The sequence below is a fragment of the Oreochromis aureus genome, linkage group 9 (assembly GCF_013358895.1).
Source record: "Oreochromis aureus strain Israel breed Guangdong linkage group 9, ZZ_aureus, whole genome shotgun sequence".
NCBI lineage: Eukaryota > Metazoa > Chordata > Actinopteri > Cichliformes > Cichlidae > Oreochromis > Oreochromis aureus.
This window is the reverse complement of record NC_052950.1, coordinates 8,149,281-8,172,237: the sequence shown is the minus strand read 5'-3', so window position 1 is coordinate 8,172,237 and position 22,957 is coordinate 8,149,281. Positions and strand designations below refer to the sequence as shown.

Sequence of the window (22,957 nt, the reverse complement as noted above, 5' to 3'; positions counted from 1 at the left end):
AGCACATTGACCATGTGGCAAATGCCACTGGCCCATTTACTAGGGCTCATTGTTAGAGAGAGCTATCTATTGGCCTATGGGAAATCCATCGAGCTTTATCCAGCTCTGACTACTGCACGACCCGTTTCACACTGCTGAAGCAGAAAATACTGAGATGTAAGCTGAGATTGATACTGAAGCTCCAGTTCTATGTTTTTGGTATATTGGTGGCAGAAGCACTGGGATCCATTTGACTGACCCATTTTTGTGTGAACACCATCATGTGTGTATCACCTTGTAATCCTGTATTCATAGACTGCAATAGAAGAATAGAAGGAATACTTGCACTTTCTTCGGTAGTTAGCTTTATTGAAATGTATTGTTTCAAAGTATAATTTGTTCCTTCTGACTGTTTTTTAACGAATGAAATATATATATCTGTAATAAATGTGAGCGGACATCCTAGCATCAATATCAAGTAAAAAATTTTGTTTAGAGTATTTATCAGAGTTTGCTAATGACAAAATACCTGCAGAAGTATTACATAGCTACATAGCACTTTGTGTTTAGTGCTAGTGCTAGTTAGCAAACACTGATATGCTAAGAGGCTAAAACCAGTGTTGGGGTTATTACTCAAAAAAAGTAACATTTTACACATTATCTGTTGCTTTTCTTAAAAGTTATCCAATAGAGTATTTATTTACTTGCTGGAAAGAGTACTTTGTTAAATCACTTGTTAGATTACTTTAGCGTTACTCTGCAAGATGAATTGAAACATGTCATGTAACATAAACCTATATGTTACGCTATAGTTCCACATGCAAACACAAGACCCTAGGCTAATTTTGGCAAAAACAACAGCCTAAAGAGGCTTTAAAGCTGTAGTGTACAGTACAATGCTACCAGCCTGTCAGCTCATCACTGTTTTTGTTACATGTTTAAGTCCAGGCTCTGGCTGTAGGGCTGTCTGCATTTACTTAGCTATCAATGTTACTCTGGATTCTGGGTTAGCTGAGCGTTAGCATGCTGTCTGCACAGATGATTTCAAAGTGCTGAAGTTGTGTTAGCTGATTGTAGCATAAGTGCGCAGGAAGAAAAACGTTTTCTTTCTTTCTATTTGTGGTGTACAGATAACCGAAGAACCTTTTTAACTCAAGTAATGACATAATTGTAACTACTATGATGAATTTAATTACTCAGTTCAGTACAGTAACATGTTACATTACAGTTAAGTGTTACTTTGAATGTGTTACAACCAAAACCGGTTAAAACTAAGATGCTGATTGTTAGCTCCTTCTCTATCACATCGTAGCATTGCAGCATTTGATTGTTCACGCTTGTTAGCATGTTGTCCAGTATTTGATGAGAAAAAGCAAAAAAAAAAACCCAAAACAAAGTACTAATTCGATTCAGTTTCTTTTTTCAGTTTACGAATACTGTAAATACAATACATGAACCAAAAAAGTCACAGATTTGGAATGTATTTGAAACCTAAATCTGCACGTTACTGGTTTAGATTAGGCAGTGTGATTGTTTGTCTGTCTGATGAGTTGTAAGCAAGTCTTTTTTTCCCGGTCCATGTAGGAAGTCCCTGGCAGCCCTTCATTTTTGGAGCATCCTCTCAACTCTATTCTGGAGAGCCATGAACGACGGATCTCCAACTCTCTCTATGAAACCACTGAGGGCCCAGACAGCGTCTCCACTCCACGAGCTAATACGATCGGACGCATTGGTGAGTGTAACATGTCAACACTTTTATTTCATTTTCCCTTTCTTCACCTTTATGTCTCTTTCACCTTCTGCTAGATAGAAATTACTCCACAAATTGAATTTATTTTTTGGCCAAGCTCTCCTGATTTACCCTGATGGGAACTCGGGTTGAGTTGTTAACCTCATCTACACTGAATGTATTTTCTGACATGGCCAGATCAATTTTAACATTAGCCAAAGCACCTCTGAAATGCATCGCCTTCACACCCTCACCCCCCACGTCACATTCCAAGGTGCGCTGTTTCACTCTTTAAAGCTCCCAGGGATTAATGTCAGCCTCAATCCTCCCCACCTTCACTTCACTCCTGACTGGTTTCACTTGGGTCAATTTCCATTCTGCCCAGATGACATCATCAGGCCGAAATCTCGGCTCTTCAGATGTATTAGAATTGGCAATTCAATCCTCGAGTAATCACTGCTGTCATCTCAGCATCAGCAGACCTTTCTCATATGCATGCGTGCAGAAGCTGAAGGTGACTGCATCAGTGTGGGGAGGGCGTTATTCTGGGAAATGATGAAGTTTAGACAAATGTATCTACACCATTTTTCATCTTTCATTCCTTTTCACTCTTCTGTTTTACTCTCAGTTTCCTCAACTCTCTCTTTCCTCACATTATCTTTATCCATATTATGCTTCTTGCCCTTTTGTCTCCTCTCCTTCCCCAATCAACTGTCTCCTGATGATCTCTTTGTCTTTAGTCTTTCTCCTTTGTCACCTATCACCCCGTCATCCTTCTGTACACTCTGCAAAGTGATTTTGTAATCTATCAGTGATCTACTCTTTCTTCCTCTCTGCCCTTCTCTCAGTCATTCTCCCGTTTCTTTTCTATAACCTCCCCACCATCCCCACCCCAAGAGTGGTGCCACACTGCCACTGATCATAGAAGATCAGAGACTGTGTCAGAAGCATCTGATGGTTAATTAAGCTTTCAGATCAATAGGGCTTGCCCCTGACACTCTCTCTCCCTCTGTCTCCTCTTCTCTCTTTTTTTCCACTCTTTCATCATGCTTTTCTCCTCCAGCCCCAATCAGATGTTTTCAAATCGGTTGGGTTTTTCTCTTACTTTGACTTATTTATTCCACTGGCTTTTCTGGTGCAGGTTTTTCAGAACACTGCTCTGATCATGAGAAGCAAAACTGTGGGGGCACTGATGGAAATGGGTTTTTTTTGGGGCGATTGAAACCTCAAGGGTGTGTAGCTCTCATCTCATTCTGAAGAGTGGGAGTCAAATGAGCCAAGTGGAAAAGTTTTCGAGGTGGGGGTGGAGTAGGTGCTAAAGCAGTAAGTTATCACAGCTAAAGCTCAGCTGAGTCTCAGATCTTTGACTCGGCTTGTCTCGCTGCAAAATATGCCATTTCCTTTTCTTCTGTGTCTTCAGGCTGTCTCTGAGTCACGTCCTCGTTAACCCATGTCTACTTTCTCTGACATGTCTTCATCTTTTAAAATGACAAAATTCTGTTATTTAAGTCTACTGCGCAGTAACATTTATTCCTATTTATTTTTGCAACACAACACAGCTGCTGTGAAAAGAAATGTAGCTCCTAAGAAGTGCTACAATAAATATGGTACTCCATCATAGAGTTCAATTCAGTTCAATTTTATTTTATTTATACAGCACCAAATCACAACAACAGTCAGCACAAGGCACTTTATATTGTAAGGTAGACCCTACAATAATACATTCAGAGAAAACCAACAATCATATGACCCCCATATGAGCAAGAACTTTGGCGACAGTGAGAAGGAAAAACTCCCTTTTAACAGGAACAAACCTCGGGCAGAACCAGGCTCAGGGAGGGGCGGGGCCATCTGCTGGTTGGGGTGAGAGAAGGAAGACAGGATGAAAGACATGCTGTGGAAGAGAGACAGAGATTAATAACAAGTGTGATTCAATGCAGAGAGGTCTATTAACACCTAGTGAATGAGAAAGGTGACTGAAAAGGAAATGCTCAATGCATCATGGGAATCCCCCGGCAGCCTACACCTATTGCAGCATAACTAAGAGAGGATTCAGGGTCACCTGGTCCAGCCCTAACTATATGCTTTAGCAAAAAGGAAAGTTTTAAGCCTAATCTTAAAAGTAGAGATAGTGTCTGTCTCCCGAATCCAAACTGGAAGCTGGTTCTACAGAAGAGGGGCCTGAAAACTGAAAACTGTTCTACTTTTAAATACTCTAGGAACAACAAGTGAGCCTGCAGTGCGAGAGCGAAGTGCTGTAATAGGGTGATATGGTACTACAAGGTCATTAAGATAAGATGGGGCCTGATTATTTAAGACCTTGTATGTGAGGAGCAGGATTTTGAATTCAATTCTGGATTTAACAGGAAGCCAATGAAGGGAAGCCAAAACAGGAGAAATATGCTCTCTCTTTCTAGTCCCTGTCAGGACTCTTGCTGCAGCATTTTGGATTAGCTGAAGACTTTTCAGCGAGTTTTTAGGACATCCTGATAATAAAGAATTACAGTCCCACATTTTCCTAGAGCGACACCTTATATTGTATGTTGAACCATATCGCATACTTAAAACCTACAGCATACAGCATATGGACAAAAGTATTAGGCCACGCCTCTTTGAATTCAGGTGTTTTCTGTTCCATTGCTACAGCTTTATAAAATCAGATATTCCCCAATCACCCTGTAACTCTGCCACAAATTTGCAGACCTGGTAAAGTTAGAGAGCGGGGTCACTAGGTGCTGAAGTTCATAGTGCATAAAAGTTGCCAGTTCCAAACCTCCTCTGGCCTTATCATCAGCACAAAAGTGTGCTGGGAGCTTCGAGGTATGTGTTTCTATGGTAGAGCAGCTTCTGTAGGTGTAATGTGTAGGTGGCCCTGTGCCTTTGTCTATATAGTGCATCTTCTTAGATTATTTATTTTATTTATATTAATAATGATTAAAAAAATAGAATACAAAACAAAAAAAGTTCCCTGGAATATCTGTCATACGCAAGCTGAAAATGGGTTTTTTTCTGAGCATTTCTTCTTGGACAAGTCTCCCGTCTTTACACTGGAGAAATCCCAATTCCCTCTTGACTTTGAAACTTGTTGTTATGCTGAAGACATGTTGATAGATAATGCATTTATCTTCTTTTTTTTTTTTTCATTTGCCCCGACAGCCCCATGAATATTATTTTAGAGTTGTGAGTAGGCGTCGTAATTGGAAACTGTTCCTGATTGCTCACTCTGTCGCTGAGGAACTGAGTGCGTTGGTTCATGTTTAAACGTCTGTCAGTCTGCGGCCACTTTTGTCAAAACAATAACGTCACAACTGTGAACTATAGTGTTGAGTGCTCATGTAATCATGTAGAAATGACTACTTTGTACTGATGGCTTAGAAGGTCAGCTTGTTAACATTCATCACAGCTGATGGGATCCCAGTGCAAAACGGTGTCTAGTTTTCTCCTTATACATGCTGATTTTGTAGGGGGGTTAACGCCTGAGGTGTAGTCAGGTAGTCAGATCCTGGATGGCAAAAAAACAGGATAAGACTGACGTCATACTCTAATCACAATCCATAAAAATGCGTGTGCATCTGTAAGAATGCAAAAAGCCCAGGTAGAGATTTCATGTCATTTTGATGCTGTTTAAAATGTGAGAAATCTCCAAATCTATTTTTGCACTAATATCTTAAAAAAGATATAAAAAGAAGTGATGCTTCTCTGTCCTCACTGATTTGTCCATAAATATGTGGCAATGACCTGCTGTTATTCATGGCCCTTCATGACCTTGGCAATGATTTAATGTCAGCAGTGTCAGTGTTTACTTTGGAGGCAAATAGCATAAATATTCCTGACATAATCTTACACAAGTAAATTCATCTGCCATGCGGACAACAGCTACTTACTTTAGTTTAAATGAAGGCAAGGCATAGTGTTGTGAAAACACATGTGAAGCTGTCACAGTGAAGTGCATTTATCGGTGTTGATGGTAAATGTCTGCGGGTTAGACAGAGAATAGCTGTTTTTGCTCCATCTTCTTCTGCGTGTTATTTCATACGGGGCTCAGACATATTGCCTGGTGCGTGAGATGTGACAGTTGTGGTTAGGGGACAGATATTGAGATTGGTTCAGCAAGGTCAGCAAGCATACAGCCGCCAGGGCTTGACTGACAGCTTGATTTTGAGTGCATCTAACCTGCTAAATTTCTGAATCATGAAGGCCAGAGGTGTGGAGTTTGGGATATGGTGCGGCGCACTTAGTGCATTACCTACAAACTAAAAAGAACTGCACGCTCACGTAGAACCTCTGCAGCTGGTTCTACCCACTGATGTGAGCTGTGTATTCCCCTTTGGAGCAAACGGTGATTACAGACACAACTCTGAGGCATTCCATCTCTTAAAAGACAAACAAAGGAACTCTCTAACCAAATCAAGCACTCTCCTCTGATGCTCCACTGCATTACACTGCCTGCGCCTCTATAAATGAATCGAGACACAGAGGTAAATGGGATGGAATGGTTTTGCTGCTCAAGAATTAAGACCTGACTGTGATTGCGAGTTATTGCAGATGGCAGCAAGTCAATTCAGTGAAATTGTAAACTCCATATTTCTGCCAAGCCATGATTGTTGTTGTCATGCTCTCTGTGTACTGTTAAAAAAAGAGCAAATAGCTGCAATGCTCCTCAGATGCCTTATCTCACCTTACCTTAAGTATTGATCAGAAACCTGGCTGTCTAGTCTACACCCAATATTCACAGGCTGCCTTTCTTCTGAAACACGAGGAAAAGGCCTTGAGTCTCTGGGGTAATTGGTGCAATTGAATGAAATTATAGGAATCATAATCATGGCAACAGCAGAGACATGCTCACATAGGAGACAGGTGCTATTAAGCTAGTATAGTGCCATTACATTGATCATGTGGACACTTTTGCTGTGATCTTGCCTGTAGTATTTTGGGCTGTCGTTCAGGACTGTCTGCTTGGTGTGCAATTCAGGTGATCAATAGTTCCAGGTAGTCCCATTCTTGGATTGTTTCAGTAAGCCGTGCAGCTCTGTGATGCTGTCAGCGTTAGCTTCACACATGCATGAACGCATCATGGCCCAAAAGCTGTATCTGCAGTCAGCAGGTGGTGAACATACAGCGCTCTGCTTGACTCCATGCTCAAATTAGATGAGTTCTTCACTCTACTTTTTGCTTTCTTTTCATGCTATCCTTCCATCCATGCCCATGTTATGCCCTCTAAAGGTGAAGGGATAGAGAACTACCAAGTAAAGGAATAGAGAACTATCAAAGAAGCCATTTATTTAAGAAAAAGTAGGAAAGAAAGAAGAAAAGCTGAAATATACAAGAAGGAAATATGGAGCTGAGTAAAATCTCCTGCATGTGCATACTGTGACAGCGACAGTCAGGATTTTGCCGCAAAGGTCGTTAGCATCACACCCAGTTTTTGCCTTTCCGTTCTGTCTAATTGAAAAGTGCCACCGGGTGTGGGATCCACACGCTGGGGTGAAAATTAAGGCTTGTGCACCAATGCTTTCTGTGCGTGTGGCTTTTTGACCCAAACTGAGTGCATGCCTAGCAGCGAGGGACAGGTAGCGGAGTTAGACTGGAGGTGGGAACCAGGCGAGCAGAGTCCTGCTGTTGTCACACAGGAAAGAAGGTGTTTGCAGGATATAATGTGTGCGATGCAGGCAAGGGTGTAAAATCCTGCAGGCACATTGACCCAAATTAAAAAAACAAACAAAAAAAGGTACTTGTAGAAGTTTATTTTACCCTTTAGTGACTTAAAATCCTATAAAGAACTCATCCTTTCTTTATGCTCATGTGTCAGAAGAATAGCGAGCTCTTTTTAAAATCAGTGCATGTGTATATAGTGTTACCCTGAAATTTGACCCTTTTCTCTGCTTTTATGTGCTTATTCTTTTGAAGTGGCATGAGCGTAAGTTTAGCAGCAATTATTTTAATGTATTCTGTAAAAAAAATAAAATAAAATAAAATAAATAAAAGGCAGCAGTATTTGCAAGATGCACTTTATTTGAAGATGTTTTTCCAAAGAAAGTTTTGCGTGATATAGCACCTTTAAGTTATGTAAAAACATGAGCGTGGTAATTGGCGACAATTATGAGGGTGAAGGAAGTTTTACTTTTAGAAACACTTGTGCATATCAGCAGTGTTGTATTTAAAGTATAATTTGTGTGATATTGTGGGAAAGTTAGACTATAATTATATAAAGTACCACACAGTAACTCTAATTTGTGCATAAAGTACAAACTAATGTTATAAACCAACCCGTTACAAATGAATCAAGTGAGAGTACTTTTTTTTTCTTTAACATACTGCTCCTGGATATTGAGCTACTCTGGCTGCTGTTTGTGTGAAAAAATATCGATGTGATTATGATGCTGTTCCCTGAAATGCCATCTGCAGGCTAAATAAAAGCCTTGGATGTGAGTGCTGTTCTTCATTCAACACCATCGATGGCTTGACCTCTAGAAAAGAAAAACCTTTTAGTCGCTTCGTGGTAATACGTCGCAGAGTGGTGGTCTGACGATGTATTGAAGACGGTCTTTGCCTGTAGCAATGACTTCCATAAATTGCGTGGAGATGTTTTAGCATTAAGCTGTCATCACCTTAGTTTTCCAAGCATACGCTTATAATAGACCCACTTTTGCCAGTATGTGGTTATAGGGACCTTCAGCCAGGGTTCTAAATATATAAGAAATTGACTGGATGTTAAATGTTCTGTTGTTGTGTCCATGGGAGGAATTGATCAACTCCATGTGTCTCTATAAGTCTCACACTTTAGTAGCTGCTGTTCATATCCCAGACGTCTTGATGCCGTGTTTCCCTACAAGGAAGAGATTGTCATAAAGCCAATCTACTAAATGCGCTGATCAATAGCATTAATGAAGGAATCCCTTGTGGAACATGGTGGAACACTGCTGAAAAACAGCACCGATGTCCCTTGGTGTACATAAAGGCTTTCGGCTTCTGCTGGTATGTACTTAGGGTGATTACCTGCTGCTATCCGTGTATGGGTCTGATAGCTGTGACAGCATGGATCAACTAATGACCTCTCCTCCATCCACATCAATAGGCCAAAGTGTCACAGGAGGAGGAAAAGAAGGAGGGAGAACATAGAGGAAAGAAAGTGTGAAAGTGCGTGATGGGACAGAGATGGAGGAAATCGAGCAGGAGAGGGAAGATGGAGTGAGGCTATTAGTGTGACCTCTCACCTCACAGCTCAATGTTTCAACAGGTAATGCTTGGTCAGAGGGCAGAAAGAAGAGAAAAGCGATACTCTGATCTGTTTGGATGGATGCAGCCAGGTGGCCTCTGGAGCCAGGGAGCTCATTCGTCTTCGTCTGCAGTCTCTGTTAGAGGGAGCGAGAACATCTTTGCTTCAGTATTGTGTCATCGGTATCACCTCATAGGAAACGTGCAGAGAGATTGGCGTGGCTTTAGTAATGTAAAAGTGAATATGCAAACTGTTTAATTACCTTTCGCCTTGGAGGTTATGTTTTTGGTAGTGTTTGCATGCGTCTCATCTTTCTGTCTGTAAACAAGATAGCTCGGTAGGGGTGTAGAGTGGGGTTAATAATGCTTTAAATTTTGGCTTACATCCACCAAGGCCTACAAGGTCAACTTAATTATTTATTGGTCAGAAATGGACAAAAACCTTAAAACTATGATTTTTGGAAGTGTGGTGTATATTGTAAACATGCAGAAGGTAGTGTATAAAGATTTTAAAAGTGATAATAATACTATATAGGGCTGTTTAAAGCTATATTTTACTGCTGTTATATGTTTTGACAATATATACGCATATAGAGAATGATACATCAGGATTTTAAATATCACATTACTTTGGACCTCTGACATTTTCTTCAAGGTTAAATAAGGTCAAACTTTCATAAAATTTATTTTATCTTTAAAACTTTGCTTAAAATTCTGGTGCCTTAGTTTGTATCACCAACATTTACTAAATGATACTGGTATGTGGAGGCTAATCTAAATATCACATTATAGTTTACATCCAAATATCACATCACATCTGACCTCTGACCTAACCTTCACATTTCTCGAGTTGACCCCAAAATGTGTTATATCTTTATAGAAAGAATGAGAATGAGCTGCTTAGTTCGTTAGAAATCTACAGTCATAATAATAAACAATGAACTCAAGTTATTCATATCCAATTATTTCCAAATCAGTGGCTATTATCCATGACCTACTCCTACATAATGTTGCATAATAAAAGTAAACATCTGTCATGCTGCCCTTATCTGCACTACAAATTTCTTAAGGTACATTTAAAATTGAATGTATACAAAATAAAATACTGTTTCCTTTAAAATGACCAGAATGTGAGCTGCCTTGGCTGAGGCAACACTGAAAAGTCATTTTCTAACATTACAATTAACAGCCAGGGTGAACATGTTAGACTTCAATAGGTTTCAGCGATCCTGTTAATCCTTCACAATGCACTATTATTGCTAGATGGCAAACCACACCAAACAACCTGTTTTTATTTTTAGCAGAACAGAAAATGTAATGAGAGGGGTCCCAGGGTGTTGTCTTCTGTGAGCCTGCTTCTGTCAGTGTGACTCACATGAGGCTTTAATCACAGTGTGAGAAAGGTCATAGTGACATCATCATTTTGCCACAGGTCTCTTTCCTTAACCCCATAGATGGTAAGCATCTATGTAACAATTACCTAATAGCCCCTTTGTAAAACATTAGCCTGCTGTGAACAATTACTCATTATCAGAGTAAAAATAGTCCCTTCACGACTCAGCATATGTATTTCTCAGATAAGTGTGTTGAAGTCCAGATAACTGCGTGAAAAATTCCAGAGTTTCAGTCGTTTTTTTCTTTTTTACGTCATCACCCCAGGGTGTTTAATAATGTAAGGTAGTGACCAAACAATAATACAGAGATAAACCCCAACAATCAAACAACCCGCTTTGAGCAAGCACTTGGCGACAGTAGGAAGGAAAAACTCCCTTTTAACAGGAAGAAACGCTCAACAATTACAAAAGAAAGCCTTAAGAATATTCTTGCTCATTATTTCATCAGCACTTGTTTGCATTTAGAATCATTTCTCCATAACGAACAGAAGTGACTTTCAAAATGCCTCCATCACTAGTTAGTCCGAGTTCCAACACACATGACTGTTCACTGTGTCGATCTGGCTGGCAAAAGGAAGTGAAATGTCTCGGCTGATTTTGTCACCTGGCCTTTTTTTCCCCCTCTCGTCAGCTACTGTGAGGAGCTGATAAAAGACAATGGTGTTAAAGCAGTGAGTGAGCAGCTCCATCTGAGCCTCACTGTTCCAAGTTGCTGAAAAGCGTCTGCCTCTATTCCCACTCCGCCCTTTGCTCAGCCAAGTTTTATGAACCACAGTGTGATTTAACTCGTATCAACATATTGTTCCCTGTGAGCCATTTTCTCTTTGTCTTCTCCAGCCAACCTTAGTCTCGTCTGTTTCATTGTCGGTTAGTCATGTTCAGAGTCAAGTATCATGAGTAGGCGGGCTGTGATTTCCCTCTATGCTGATTATGCTGACAGCTGCAGAAAAGCATTCGCTGCAGTTTCTAATTATTTTTTCACCTTTGAAAGCATCGGCACGGCCCTAGTTTTTCCTGCGCACTCTTCATACAGTGCAGTAGTGCATGTGCACGTAGGCACGGAAGCGGGGTAACTGTAACGACTTTTCATCTGCAGTGCTGGTCACTTGTGTCAAGGGGTCCTGACTGGAAATATTTCATGAAGCTGGGAGAAAAGCCTGCAGACTTTCTAATTAAAGCAGTGTCCTCTAGCAAAGTGGCCCGTGACACAAGTGTATGTAAGGTGATTATAGATGGTGTGTTGAGAGCATATTGTAAGTTTGAGCAAATGTTCCATCCGTGTATGGTGTAAGTGAACATGCACTAAAGTTTTAAAGTTTTATTTTGGGTGGGTTTTTTTTTTTTTTTTTTTAGAAAGACATAGTTAATACTCTGTGTCTGTTCCAAGTTGCTGCTGCAGTCAAAGTCTCTGTTGCTGATGCAACCGAGAAGCAATTCCGTCTACCTACTAAGGGAATGTAAAGGCGGGTATAAGAAAAGCCCCTGTGGAAACACAACCGCAGGGCATCTTTTATTGACACTGTCGCACTTTTGCTAAACTGACTGTAAAGCATGATATTTGAAATTTTGAAGGGAAAATGACTTAGTAGTGCTGTCATGACAGAAAAGGCTCAGAAAATAGGGTCAGAATTAGAATTGTACACGTATATTACTTATACAGATATACAGAAGTAAAACCATAATTATATATTCTCACTTTAATAGACTGCAGATTTTACTTACCTTCATGTCCCTTGAACCTAGACATTATTGAAAGAAACTATCATAATAACTTGAGAAATTACTTCAACCACTTTGATTAATAATCAAAATTCAACTATACAATAACTGGTATCTTCTTGGTGTGTCTACTGTGAGAATGATACATTTAGCTTAGCCTAATTGACTTCCTGGACTTATCACTGCCATTACTCCAATACTCCTGATTTACAGTACAGGGGGAATTCAATTACCTGTGGTTCTCTGTCAAGCTGTCTGAGTGAGAAATGGCCTTCATTTCACCTGTACAGTGTTGGTAGCCATCTTAACTGCTTTAGATTAGCAATCTAAAGACAAAAGGACTAGTCCTTCAGTAGAATCGGTTAACAGATACAAAAGTACGGTCATGTGAAAAAGAAGGTTTCACATGACTTTGCCGTCAAGGGTGTAGTTAGTAAAAAAATTAGGTACCTCTATAAAAGCCTTTGCAAGGAGCATTCAGTTTGCTGGTATGGAGCACTCAGATGTGTGTTAACACAATGCCGCAATCTTCCCAGGAGTGGACATCCATGCAAATTCCCCCCAAGGTTTGACTGTGACTCTGCAGGTCTCAGTTAGAATGTTAAATTTTAAAGTTTAAGTTGATAGATTAGAAAATGACTGAACAAGTATGGCTTGTTTGGAAGTGTTCCCCCTTATCTCTTAAAAACAGCGGCACGGCTGTTCAGTTGCATTTGAACGAATCAATAAATAGAGTTGTTTATTATGTAGTGTTACAACACAGCACAGCACAAACACTTCATACCACATCTGAAGGACAGTGATGGAGGGGTCATGATTTGGGATTGTATTGGAGCTACAGGACCTGGCCATCTTTCTGTCATCAAGTCGATCGTGAAGTCCTCTGGAGACAAATGTTGGGCCAGCTGTCTGTCGGCTAAGGTTTGGCTGAAAATAGTTCATGCAACAGAACAAGCACACCAGCAAATCTACATCAGAATAGCTAAAGAAGAGTCAAAGTTGCAACAACCCAGAGTCCTGACCTGAAACTGACTGAAATGCTGTGGCCAGACCTTAAGAGAGCTGTCCATTTAAGACTTCCCACAAACCCCAATGAAATGAAACAAGACTTTTTTAAAGAACACTCCATGATTCCTCCACAACAACACAAGAGACTGAAACCTGTGCAGAAAACAATTACTTCAAGTTAAAGCTGTTAAAGCTGCAGTTACCAAACCTGACAGTTTCTTTTAATGACCACTTGAGCCTTGCTACACAAGCCAGTCAGTCCCCATAGACTTTCAAAGTAAAATGTCAGCCTTCACAGCAATACGGTGGTACTACAAAAACTCTTTGGCCTCCATAGATAATTTCCCAGTTATAAGAACTGTATGGCGGAAAGATTTTTTTGTGCTTCACTGGTTTGGATTTTTTCAGGGCCACAGCCACTTGGATTGGCAGGTGTGCTGATATAGTCCGCCATAGCCAGCAGCTGTCTGCTAGGCTTAAAGTGAGCTAACTTAAGGCATCACAAATCTCCTCTGTCACACGTCAACATGGCAAGTCACCTAAAAAAACGCACCTTTCCACATTGATTTTTGTTTGACTTTCATTGGCGCTATGTGTGCTGGATAAGCGCGCCTTTATTTCTGTCCTCTCCCACGCAGATGTTCTGTTTTGTTTCTTTGTTTTTTTTCTTCCCTTTTTTTAATCTCCAAGTACCGAAACTAAACTATACCACTCGCTGCTGCATTGATTGGTGCTGAGATTTACTTCCACAACGTGCATTTATCATTCGTCGGGCCCCAGTGAAATTAAATGACTCTCAGATTCACGTTGGGATCCTGCCAGGGTAAATATTGTTGTCTGCTGCTAGTGATTACACACAATTGTTCCTAAGCTATTAAATTTGCAAAATAGTTCTGTGATAATGGAAACAAAAGCAACGACCACAGGAAGTCCAGAATCTCTGAAAGACTTTGTCTAATGGCAAGCAGGTGTGTGGCTGAATTCACATCTCATCACTTGTCTCGCGTTTGGATCGGCACACAACTTCTTCGTGCGTCGATCGGCTTTCAGAATGAAGCTTCCGCTTCTTCATTGTAATGCCACTTCTCATGCTGTTGAACAACCCTTCTGTTGCCCTTGGCGCTGAGTGCCAGCACATTCCCCATTGACTTTGACTCCTGAGGAGCAGCAAAAGAGCGATTCAAAGAAGTCCTCAGCGGGGAGGGTCAGGCGGGACAGAATACAGATCAGGGGGAGGCCTTTTTCTGCTCGTATTTGTCCTTGGAGGAGAGTGAAGGAGAATGGCTAAAACTACCCGGGTCCAGAACTTTTGCCTGTGACATTAAGAGACTGGATAGAAGACATTAGAGCACTTTGTGTTTGTCTTATGAGTCCTCATGGCCACTTAGACTTTCCATGAGTGAACTGTGCTATCATTTAGAAGATGTTTGTTATTTCCATTCAGTACTGCTACTCCAGATAAGAACAGAAATCCACTAGTTTTGCAAAATAACGTCCTCAGCATTATCTGTTTGCAATGTCATGCTGTTAATTAGGAACGCAAGATAAAATTATATTTACACAAATATGTCTGCACATGGGGTGTGTGCGTTTTTAAAAAAAAAGTTTAATAAATGGGTCTTGATGCAGTTTTGAATGTTATAATTGAAATGAAGCTCAAATATACGCGGTCACACTCCATTTGCTAATCAGTCTCTCCTTGTCCTGGTTTTTCTCAGGTCGCTTCCAGCTCTCTCCGACTGTGAACATGCCACAGGACGACATAGTAATGATCGAAGACGACAGGCCACCGCTGCTCCCTCCCCACCTGTCTGACCAGTCGTCATCCAGCTCCCATGATGACATGGGTTTTGTGGGAGAAAACCCAGTTCCCTGGATTCATGAGCTGCCCGGACAGAATGAATGGTAAGCTGCAGGTTGTTCTCACTTTGCGCAGAGTCGGCTGAATTATTTATGGCTTGATGGACTTCAGACGGCCCCCTGTGTGGGAGAGAGTAGGACAGAGTTTATATGAGGTGTAGGCTGGCTAGTTTGTTAGTGCAGCCAAAGTCTCCACCGCTGAGCAGGAGATTACGTTTACCCAGAACTGGTCCAGAAAAGGAAGAGCATCACAGTTTTTGGATTGAATATTTCACAGAATGTCATACCAGTTAATTATGATTATTCATTTATTTTTTGCCAGAATGTGCATGCATTTTCAGATATTGCAAAATATTTCCCACAATTTTTAGATAGTGTAATAATTTTTCCTTAGTAGAAGTTGGTAAACGGGACAGTCTTACTGTCGTAACGAACCAGGAAATAAAGTTTTCATATCGTACAGCGAGTTCACTGTGGGACAGTAATGACATTCTGCTTTAGGGCTCTGCTTGGAATCCCAAAATATGAGTCTGGGTATAGGTACGTAGCTGTGTGTGTGTGTGTGTGTGTGTGTGTGTGTGTGTGTGTGTGTGTGTGTGTGTGTGTGTGTGTGTGTGTGTGTGTGTGTGTGTGTGTGTGTGTGTGTGTGTGTGTGTGTGTGTGTGTGTGTGTGTGTGTGTGTGTGTGTGTGTGTGTGTGAGAGAGGAGAGAGAGAAACTGTAATGGGATCAGCAGCAGTAGTCACACAGCAACACTCTTGGGGACCCATATTCTACTTCCAGCACTCTCACCCTCACCACCTGTGGGATTTCGGCACCCCACTCAGGCTGCAGCCCGACTGGTGCCACCCTACTGACACATTTCGACATGTAAATGAAACTTGGATACTTCAGCATTTTCAGAAGAACAAGCTCTTTAAAGAGCTTAGCTAGATAAGAAGAGGAACCAGTAGACACAAAGGAAAGAAAAGGGGTGAGGGTGTAGAAAAAAGAATGGCATTTCAGCACTTATATCTGCTTTAAAATAGCCAGTAGTTACTCTAAAATTTCAGCTGACATTTCCTGAAGTGATTGCATTGTTCAGTTACCGGAAATATATTGGCAAGACATCCAATCATCTTGTAATTCTTGTCTGAATAACAGAGACAAAAGAAATCAGCAAGTGCATTTCCACTAACCACTCATTGTTTCTAATTCTTTCTTTGTTGTTGTTGTTGTTGTTGTTTTTTTTTTGATGATTGGCTGTTTGAGGTCACATGGATGCATGCAACAAGTGGCTTGAAGATGATGTTTTTGGCTGCCACAGATAGAGCATCTCTATCTCTTTCTCTCCTTTTTATTATTATTATTTTTATATCGTTTTCCCTGGAGACTCTCTACCCTCTCACTCTTCCTTTTCTCTCTCTCTGTCTCATTCATTATAAATGACTGGATTTGCTCAGCATGCCTGTTGTGCACGTGATGTCAGAGGTTTGTCATAGTGGATTAGGTCCACAGCGCATGGCTGAAATGCACTCAGGTTTCCTCACACGCTCCCCGTCTATAAACTCACACAAATGCACAACCGCACGCATGCACACGCACATGCATGATGTAAGCACATAAGGCAGGAGTGCGCTATATAGCACTGCCTAGGGTTATTCTGAATAATTCATGTCTCTCTCTCTCTCACACACACACACACACACACACATCATGCACACATTTTTTTATGCAAATGCTTACAGCTGCTTAAACGCATCAAGTGTGTATCATCATTCTGACTGACTTACACCCATTCTCATTTCCCTTTCCAAGTGCCCCCAATATCCCACCAAACACACACACGCACACACTTATACACAGAGTTAACAGGCATATTGAGCCAGCAGGGGATGTGGGTCAGTCAGACTCCAATGTACCGGAACTGTTACTTTTTAATTAAGCTCTGCAACAGTGGTGCCAGGGGTCTATATGCACTGAATATGTATTGTACAGAGCTGTGAAAGTCTCACCTTTGGCTTTCAGTATTATTCAGCCTTGCATCATCTTGGGAGATGCCTTGCAAGGGGCCATACACCTACAGTGAATGCACAAAGTGCAAAAAAAGCTGGTTGGCTGATAAAATCATTGTAATTCATGATCTTTCTGTTATTGGTCTTCACTTTTTTCACTTACTGGAATTAAACAAATTCACATTTGGTGTTTTCTGCTATTTAATTCCCTTTATTCATTTGTTCTTGGGTTTTTTTTTATTACTTGCACTCTATGTGACTCTGTTCACACACACTAATACACAATACATACCAGCTGCTTTGTGAGATTCATTCAAGCTTAGTTTATCTCTGTCGTTTCTGTTGCTGATTTTAGTCTCTAGGATTTTATAAAAGTACATTCTCTGCTTTCAATTCGATTACATTCAGCTCAATTTAATTCAGTTGTATACATGTTGTCTACATAGCACCCTGACAATCAGATGGCCCCCTTATAAACAAGCATTTGGTGACAGTGGGAAGGCAGAACTCCCTTTTAAGAGGAAGAAACCTCCGGCAGAACAAGGGCCAGGGCTGTGGCCCTCAAGCAATGTTCCCTCTAATTTTTCATGTGTCTGAGTGAACATCTCATGTGTCTCGTGGACCACTGTGAGCGACATTAGACGTGTGCACTGTGGTCACACCAGCGTTGAATCCATCCAAGTTACATGGTTTATTAAAATAATAAAATTACAGCATTTACATTTCTGTTAGACTATGTTTAATTAACTGCTTTAGCCCACTTACAATGAAAATTTTTAAAAAAAAATCTTGTTAATGACCTGTGTAGTATGTTAACACTATTGGAAGTAAAAATAACTCGAACTCCAATTTGGAAAACACAACTTTCTTCTTTTTAAAAAAAATAAAACTCTGACTTGTATTATGAGTCTGTGGTCTGGGAGAGAGTCCTGTAACTCTCTGTCTGCAAAATACAGCATATAATGACCAATGCTGGGCAATTAATTATATAGTTACTACTTCAAAAAAGTTACTGAGTTTTGGAAACAACAAAGTTTTTTGCAGCTCTTTACCTAAAAATGCAGCCAAGGCGGTTTTTTTAAACAAACATTTCAAACTATTTACAGAACAATCAGCTGTTCTGCATCAAATCTGATGCCACACAAATTATTTGTACCACTCCAAAAAATAATTTCTGTCCACTATGAGATAAAGGAGAACAACAGCCTGATACCTGCAGGCCTGACAACAGGAGATGTATCACTCCTGTAACACCTGTAACATTCAGCAGCCGCCTCATTGTTCTGACACACACAATAAAACTATTGACTACACTACACACTAACTACACACTAACTACCCAAGATTTGCGCTAAACGTTGCAAATCTCTCACATCTCAAAACACTGCCGTCACTCCTAAAACTTCCTCCCGTTTCTTAACAACTAAATGCCATGTTTTGATTGGTCGACATGGTACATTTTTCGACCAATGGGAAAGGGTGGGGTGTTTTGGTTTCGTCTTTGCTCACAGGTGGAGAGTGCTTTCGAGCGTTTTCCTTATAAAACGCCGTTTTTACCGTTTCTTCCCACAGTAAATATAAACAACGACAGTATTCAGGAAGAAAACCAAACATTGCATATTTTTATCATAACTCTGGTTTTACGTGGCCTATCAACACAATTTAAAAACTGGTATAAAGTCCACACTTTTTCCGTTAATTCTTCCGTCTGTCCTGCTCACATCTCCAAAGGTTGTACACGTTGTCATTAAGGTGGCTTCACTGCACATCAGCCACGCCGCTTTGCTAGCTAAAACACCGGTGTCGGCACATATTTACTCTAATTTCAATTCAGGTTAGAAGTTTTTTTGTGTGCGCAATGCAGATTTTCTCTGCGCAGAGACCGCGCCAACAGTGCACAATTGCGCACGTGCGCAGCTTAGAGGGAACATTACCCTCAAGATAAATGGTTGGTCTAGAGGAAGATACCCCATCTCATATATATTGTGATGAAATATTAGAACAGCCTACTATTTTTTTATTCTTAAAATCACTTGCTACTATATCTCCATGGTGCATGTTTTGAGAATGTGTGCAAGTCTTTGTTCATATTTTACTGAGTGAAAACGTAAGCCTGTGTTTCCCTCCCTTCATACTTAGTGCTCCCTCAGTGTTTCATCACTTTTACAGGCCTGAAATGAACATAAAATGAGTTGTAAATATTACAACTCTGCGCTTGTAGATCTTAAAATGGTAATGCAACTTTTATGTGTTGTTGCTGTATTATAGACCGTTTTATTGCTATGATTGTTACTACTGGCAGTGACGTGTTGCGCTTAGTCAAACTAGATTGGGACTTGAAGTCAGTCACTAGTTAAAGTCTGCCCCAAAGTCTAGATAGTCTCCTGTAAAAGTTCCTTAGAAATGCACTTGACTGAACCTGCAGCCAGCTGTAGAGATCAGTGTTTGCGTTGCTTAAGTCCAAGATGTCAGTGAGCAGGGTTAAAGAGTGTGTGAGAATGATTCAAAGCAGTGATGGAAGCCAGCACGTCTGTCAGGTTCCACTGGGTAAACAGGGGGTTGTAAATTATTACTTTGAATATCTTTGGTCCTGACCTGAAGCAATAACTCCCTAAGCTGTGCCTCCTCCTTCCTTCATTAGTTTGAATCCAAAGCCAAACAGGAAAGGCCATGTCCAAATGATTTACAGTACAACAGATACAAAGAGGGGTTTGATATTACAGCTTTGCACAATAATTTGGATCAGTGCAAAGATGAAAGGTTTTTTTCTCCCAAACATGGAACAGTGTCAGAGAAATTTAAAAAAAGAAAATGTATTTTAACATCAGGCTCTTTTAAAGATGCAAATGAATGTTTCTAGTTTCCACCTGGTTTTCATCCCAGAAGTTGACAAAGTGCAGTTGCAGGGTGTGTCTGTATCAGTTCACAAGAGAAACAGTCCACTTCTAGTTGTTTTTAAGGGTGCCTTTATAGTCCAAATAATGAGCTTGTTGTTGTATAACTCAAGAACTCTGAAATAAGATATCCAAATTTGCAAAATATCACATTTTAAGATGTTTACTTACTGAAGAAACTTTTCAGTCAGTTTCAAAACTAAATGCTGTCTAAAGTGGCCCAGAAAGGTCAAATGCATTGCAGCAAAGCCCCAGGAAATAGAAGAAATGCTGCAAAAGCTCACAAAAAAAACAAAAATGAAAAACCTTCCGGGGAGACAATAATGTGACGGAACAGCTAACAGTAAGAGACAAACTAACGGCTAAACGGCTAATAGCAACATGTATCTACAGTATTACATGACCCATGTGATTAAAACACACATTACCTGCATCTTTTTCTCCCTCACAGCACAGATGAATCCTCTGCTTCTTTTAAGTCTTAGTGCAATCCTTTGCATGTTTTGGTTTCTATCTCTTCGGAAGCTGTTCCCTAAAAACATTACCATTGTGGGGTTTTTGCAAGATTTTTTTTTACTTCCTTTGTGTTTCATCCAGTTTCTGTTGAGTTTTATGTGCTTTTGCAGTGTTTTTCTTTGTTGCTGGTGTTTCTTATATTGCATCATTGTATTTGACCTCTTAGGACCACTGTAGCTCAGAGACAAAGTTTTAATTTTACCTTTGATTCTGTCTGCTCAGCACCATGGGCTACATCTGTATAAATACTGCTCCTTCGCAGCAATCCTTCCCCTCGGTCCTTCGTGAAGTCCTCACTGAGGATGCGTTCAGCTGCGTCCTTCAGAAGCAAAAATACCAGTTCTTAAAAGCACTCACATGTTCATATTGCAGTGTAGCATGGGAAGAAAACAAAATAAAAGACTGTGCTTGGGAGACAACAAGTGCTCAAATCATCTTCTTGAAGATGAGTCTCTGTGAGAGAATGCAAATTTCTCTCCTAACAACAAAAGCTTCCCGTTTCCACAGTGATTTGGTTTTTAGTTATTTAGCTCCTCATTAACCCACCTCTGTTTCTCATGCTAAATGTAACTGACTCTAATAATAAATCAAAGTATAATAAAGTATTCATGACAAGTATTCAACTTGTCATGAAATGTAACAGCTGGCAAAAGTAATGCTCGTAACAGCTTATCAACACCTTTGCCTTTGATTACAAGATATTGTAGCATATACTGCATTTTATATTTATGATATAATATGAGCAGAAGTTTTCCCCATAAACGCCGTTGTGTGTTAAATGACCAACTTTAAACGATGACCATTTTTACAAAAAGAGTACAAAGAGTGTTTTGGTCTCCGTGGCTTGTTCCACTTGGTTACCCTCTAACTGGGTTCAGTTCTGCTACTTTAAACTGTTGAACTGTAACCCTTGACAGTGTTTACAGTTTAAGAGCTGTTATAATATTATAATTGCCTGGGAAAAAATATGACCAACTGTTTGTTATAGTTTGTCCAAGAAGTTCATGCAGCAGTTTTTACCACTCAACCTCAAAGGCTTGGGGTGTTGTCATCACCCCGGCGGGTGGGTGGCTAGGTGGGCGATGTGGACACCAAAATTCATGAATATGACAACTCGAGAACTAAGTGATGTATAATTTTCAAAGTGACACCACAATTGCGTCTCCTCGCATCTTTTTTATTTGAATAGCGATGTTATTACACAGTATAAGGTCAGAGGTCAAATTTTCTGAACATCTTGCAAACACGTTAACTCAAGAAGGTCACCAGCACAAGTCATGTAGGATTTTCAAATTTATAGGTGTACCTACTAAGAGCTGCTAAGCTACTAAGTGGTGGCACAGGCAGCCAACAGTTTTTGGCAATTGAAATCTTAGCATTTAAATATGTATGTTACTAATAATCTGATATCTCTGTCTCTTCATTGCCCCCGTTTCACTCCACTCTACTTAACCTTCTTATCTAAATAACATAATTTTGGCTCCACAAACAGATGCCAGTAAAGATTCAACATAAAGCTACTGGAGTTCAAAAACTAATGACTAATGTTACAGTGCCTACGTCCATTTTCTATATACAACTTGGAATTAAATATTAAACCCTGGGTTTCATGGAACACCAATTTGTGGGGTTACCTCCCAATACAAGTTATTTTAAAATAATAATAACTGGTATCAAAGATGCAGACTTATTCAAAGTTACCTGCCATTTTCTCACTTGGTCCGTTAGGGGCACTGTCACAACACTAATCTACACAAGACTACCGTGTCTGCCCTCGTCCTGCTTTGGACCTCAGCCTGGGTAAGGCTGACAGAGGGGAAGATGGGTGTCAATTCTCATTAAGTGGAGAGAGAAGAGAAATGGACAGCAAGAGCGACGGAGAGCAAGCAAGAGAGAGAGAGAGAGGGAGACAACTAGACTGTGTCCTTCTCTGTCTTTGTGAGATGTCACAGGTGGAAACATCATTTCCCAGGCAGCTCCGAAACACTCTGTCAAGCAGCAAGGATGGAGACAAGCGTACCCACACTTCCATTTTTCACACCTGCAAATACACACAGCCGTGCCGGTGCTCTCAGTCTCACGAGTGTTTAGATACACATTGGCTGGTAAACAATTTCGCAAATTAACATATAAAGTGGAAATGGTTTGCGCGGACACGAACAAACAAACTTTGCAGGGGGACTACCTACTTCGGTTGACTCCCTAATAGTCTCTGTCATCAGCAGTGTAACTAAGGATCACAAGTGCTCTGTTAAGCACATGTTTTTCCCATCAAACTATCAGCATAACTACATATAAATGCAAACAGCTCTGCTGCACAGGCGTGGATGCATTCACACACAATTTCACTAATCTCAAATTTCCATTTAAGGTGGTAGTGACTTAAATGCCAGACAGCTCACACACTCACACGGTTTCACAGCATATTTGGACCTTTTTTTTTCTTTTAATGCTATCATTCCCTTCTAGATTTATGGATATGGTGAATATGTCTCATTTCTGTGCCCTCCCTTCACCGACTTCCTGCATCGCACACTCTGTGTCTGTGCGACCTGCTCTGTGTCACTGTGACAGGGGTGCAGCTAACCTAGCCTGCGCACACACCAAAATATATCTTTGCCCGGTCCTTGTCAGTCGTTGTCGTGTACGA

The 22,957-nt window shown here is 40.5% G+C and overlaps 1 protein-coding gene across 4 annotated transcripts in view; it reads left to right on the top strand.

Moving 5' to 3' along the window:
* Window positions 1-22,957, top strand: part of LOC116311274 (partitioning defective 3 homolog) — a 354,699-nt gene that overhangs the window by 202,646 nt on the left and 129,096 nt on the right. For all 4 annotated transcript variants that reach the window (XM_039617400.1, XM_039617399.1, XM_039617401.1 and 1 more), the window contains 2 exons: window positions 1,564-1,711; window positions 14,763-14,949. In XM_039617400.1, coding sequence (XP_039473334.1) covers window positions 1,564-1,711; window positions 14,763-14,949 — 335 coding nt within the window. The remainder of the gene's footprint in view (window positions 1-1,563; window positions 1,712-14,762; window positions 14,950-22,957) is intronic.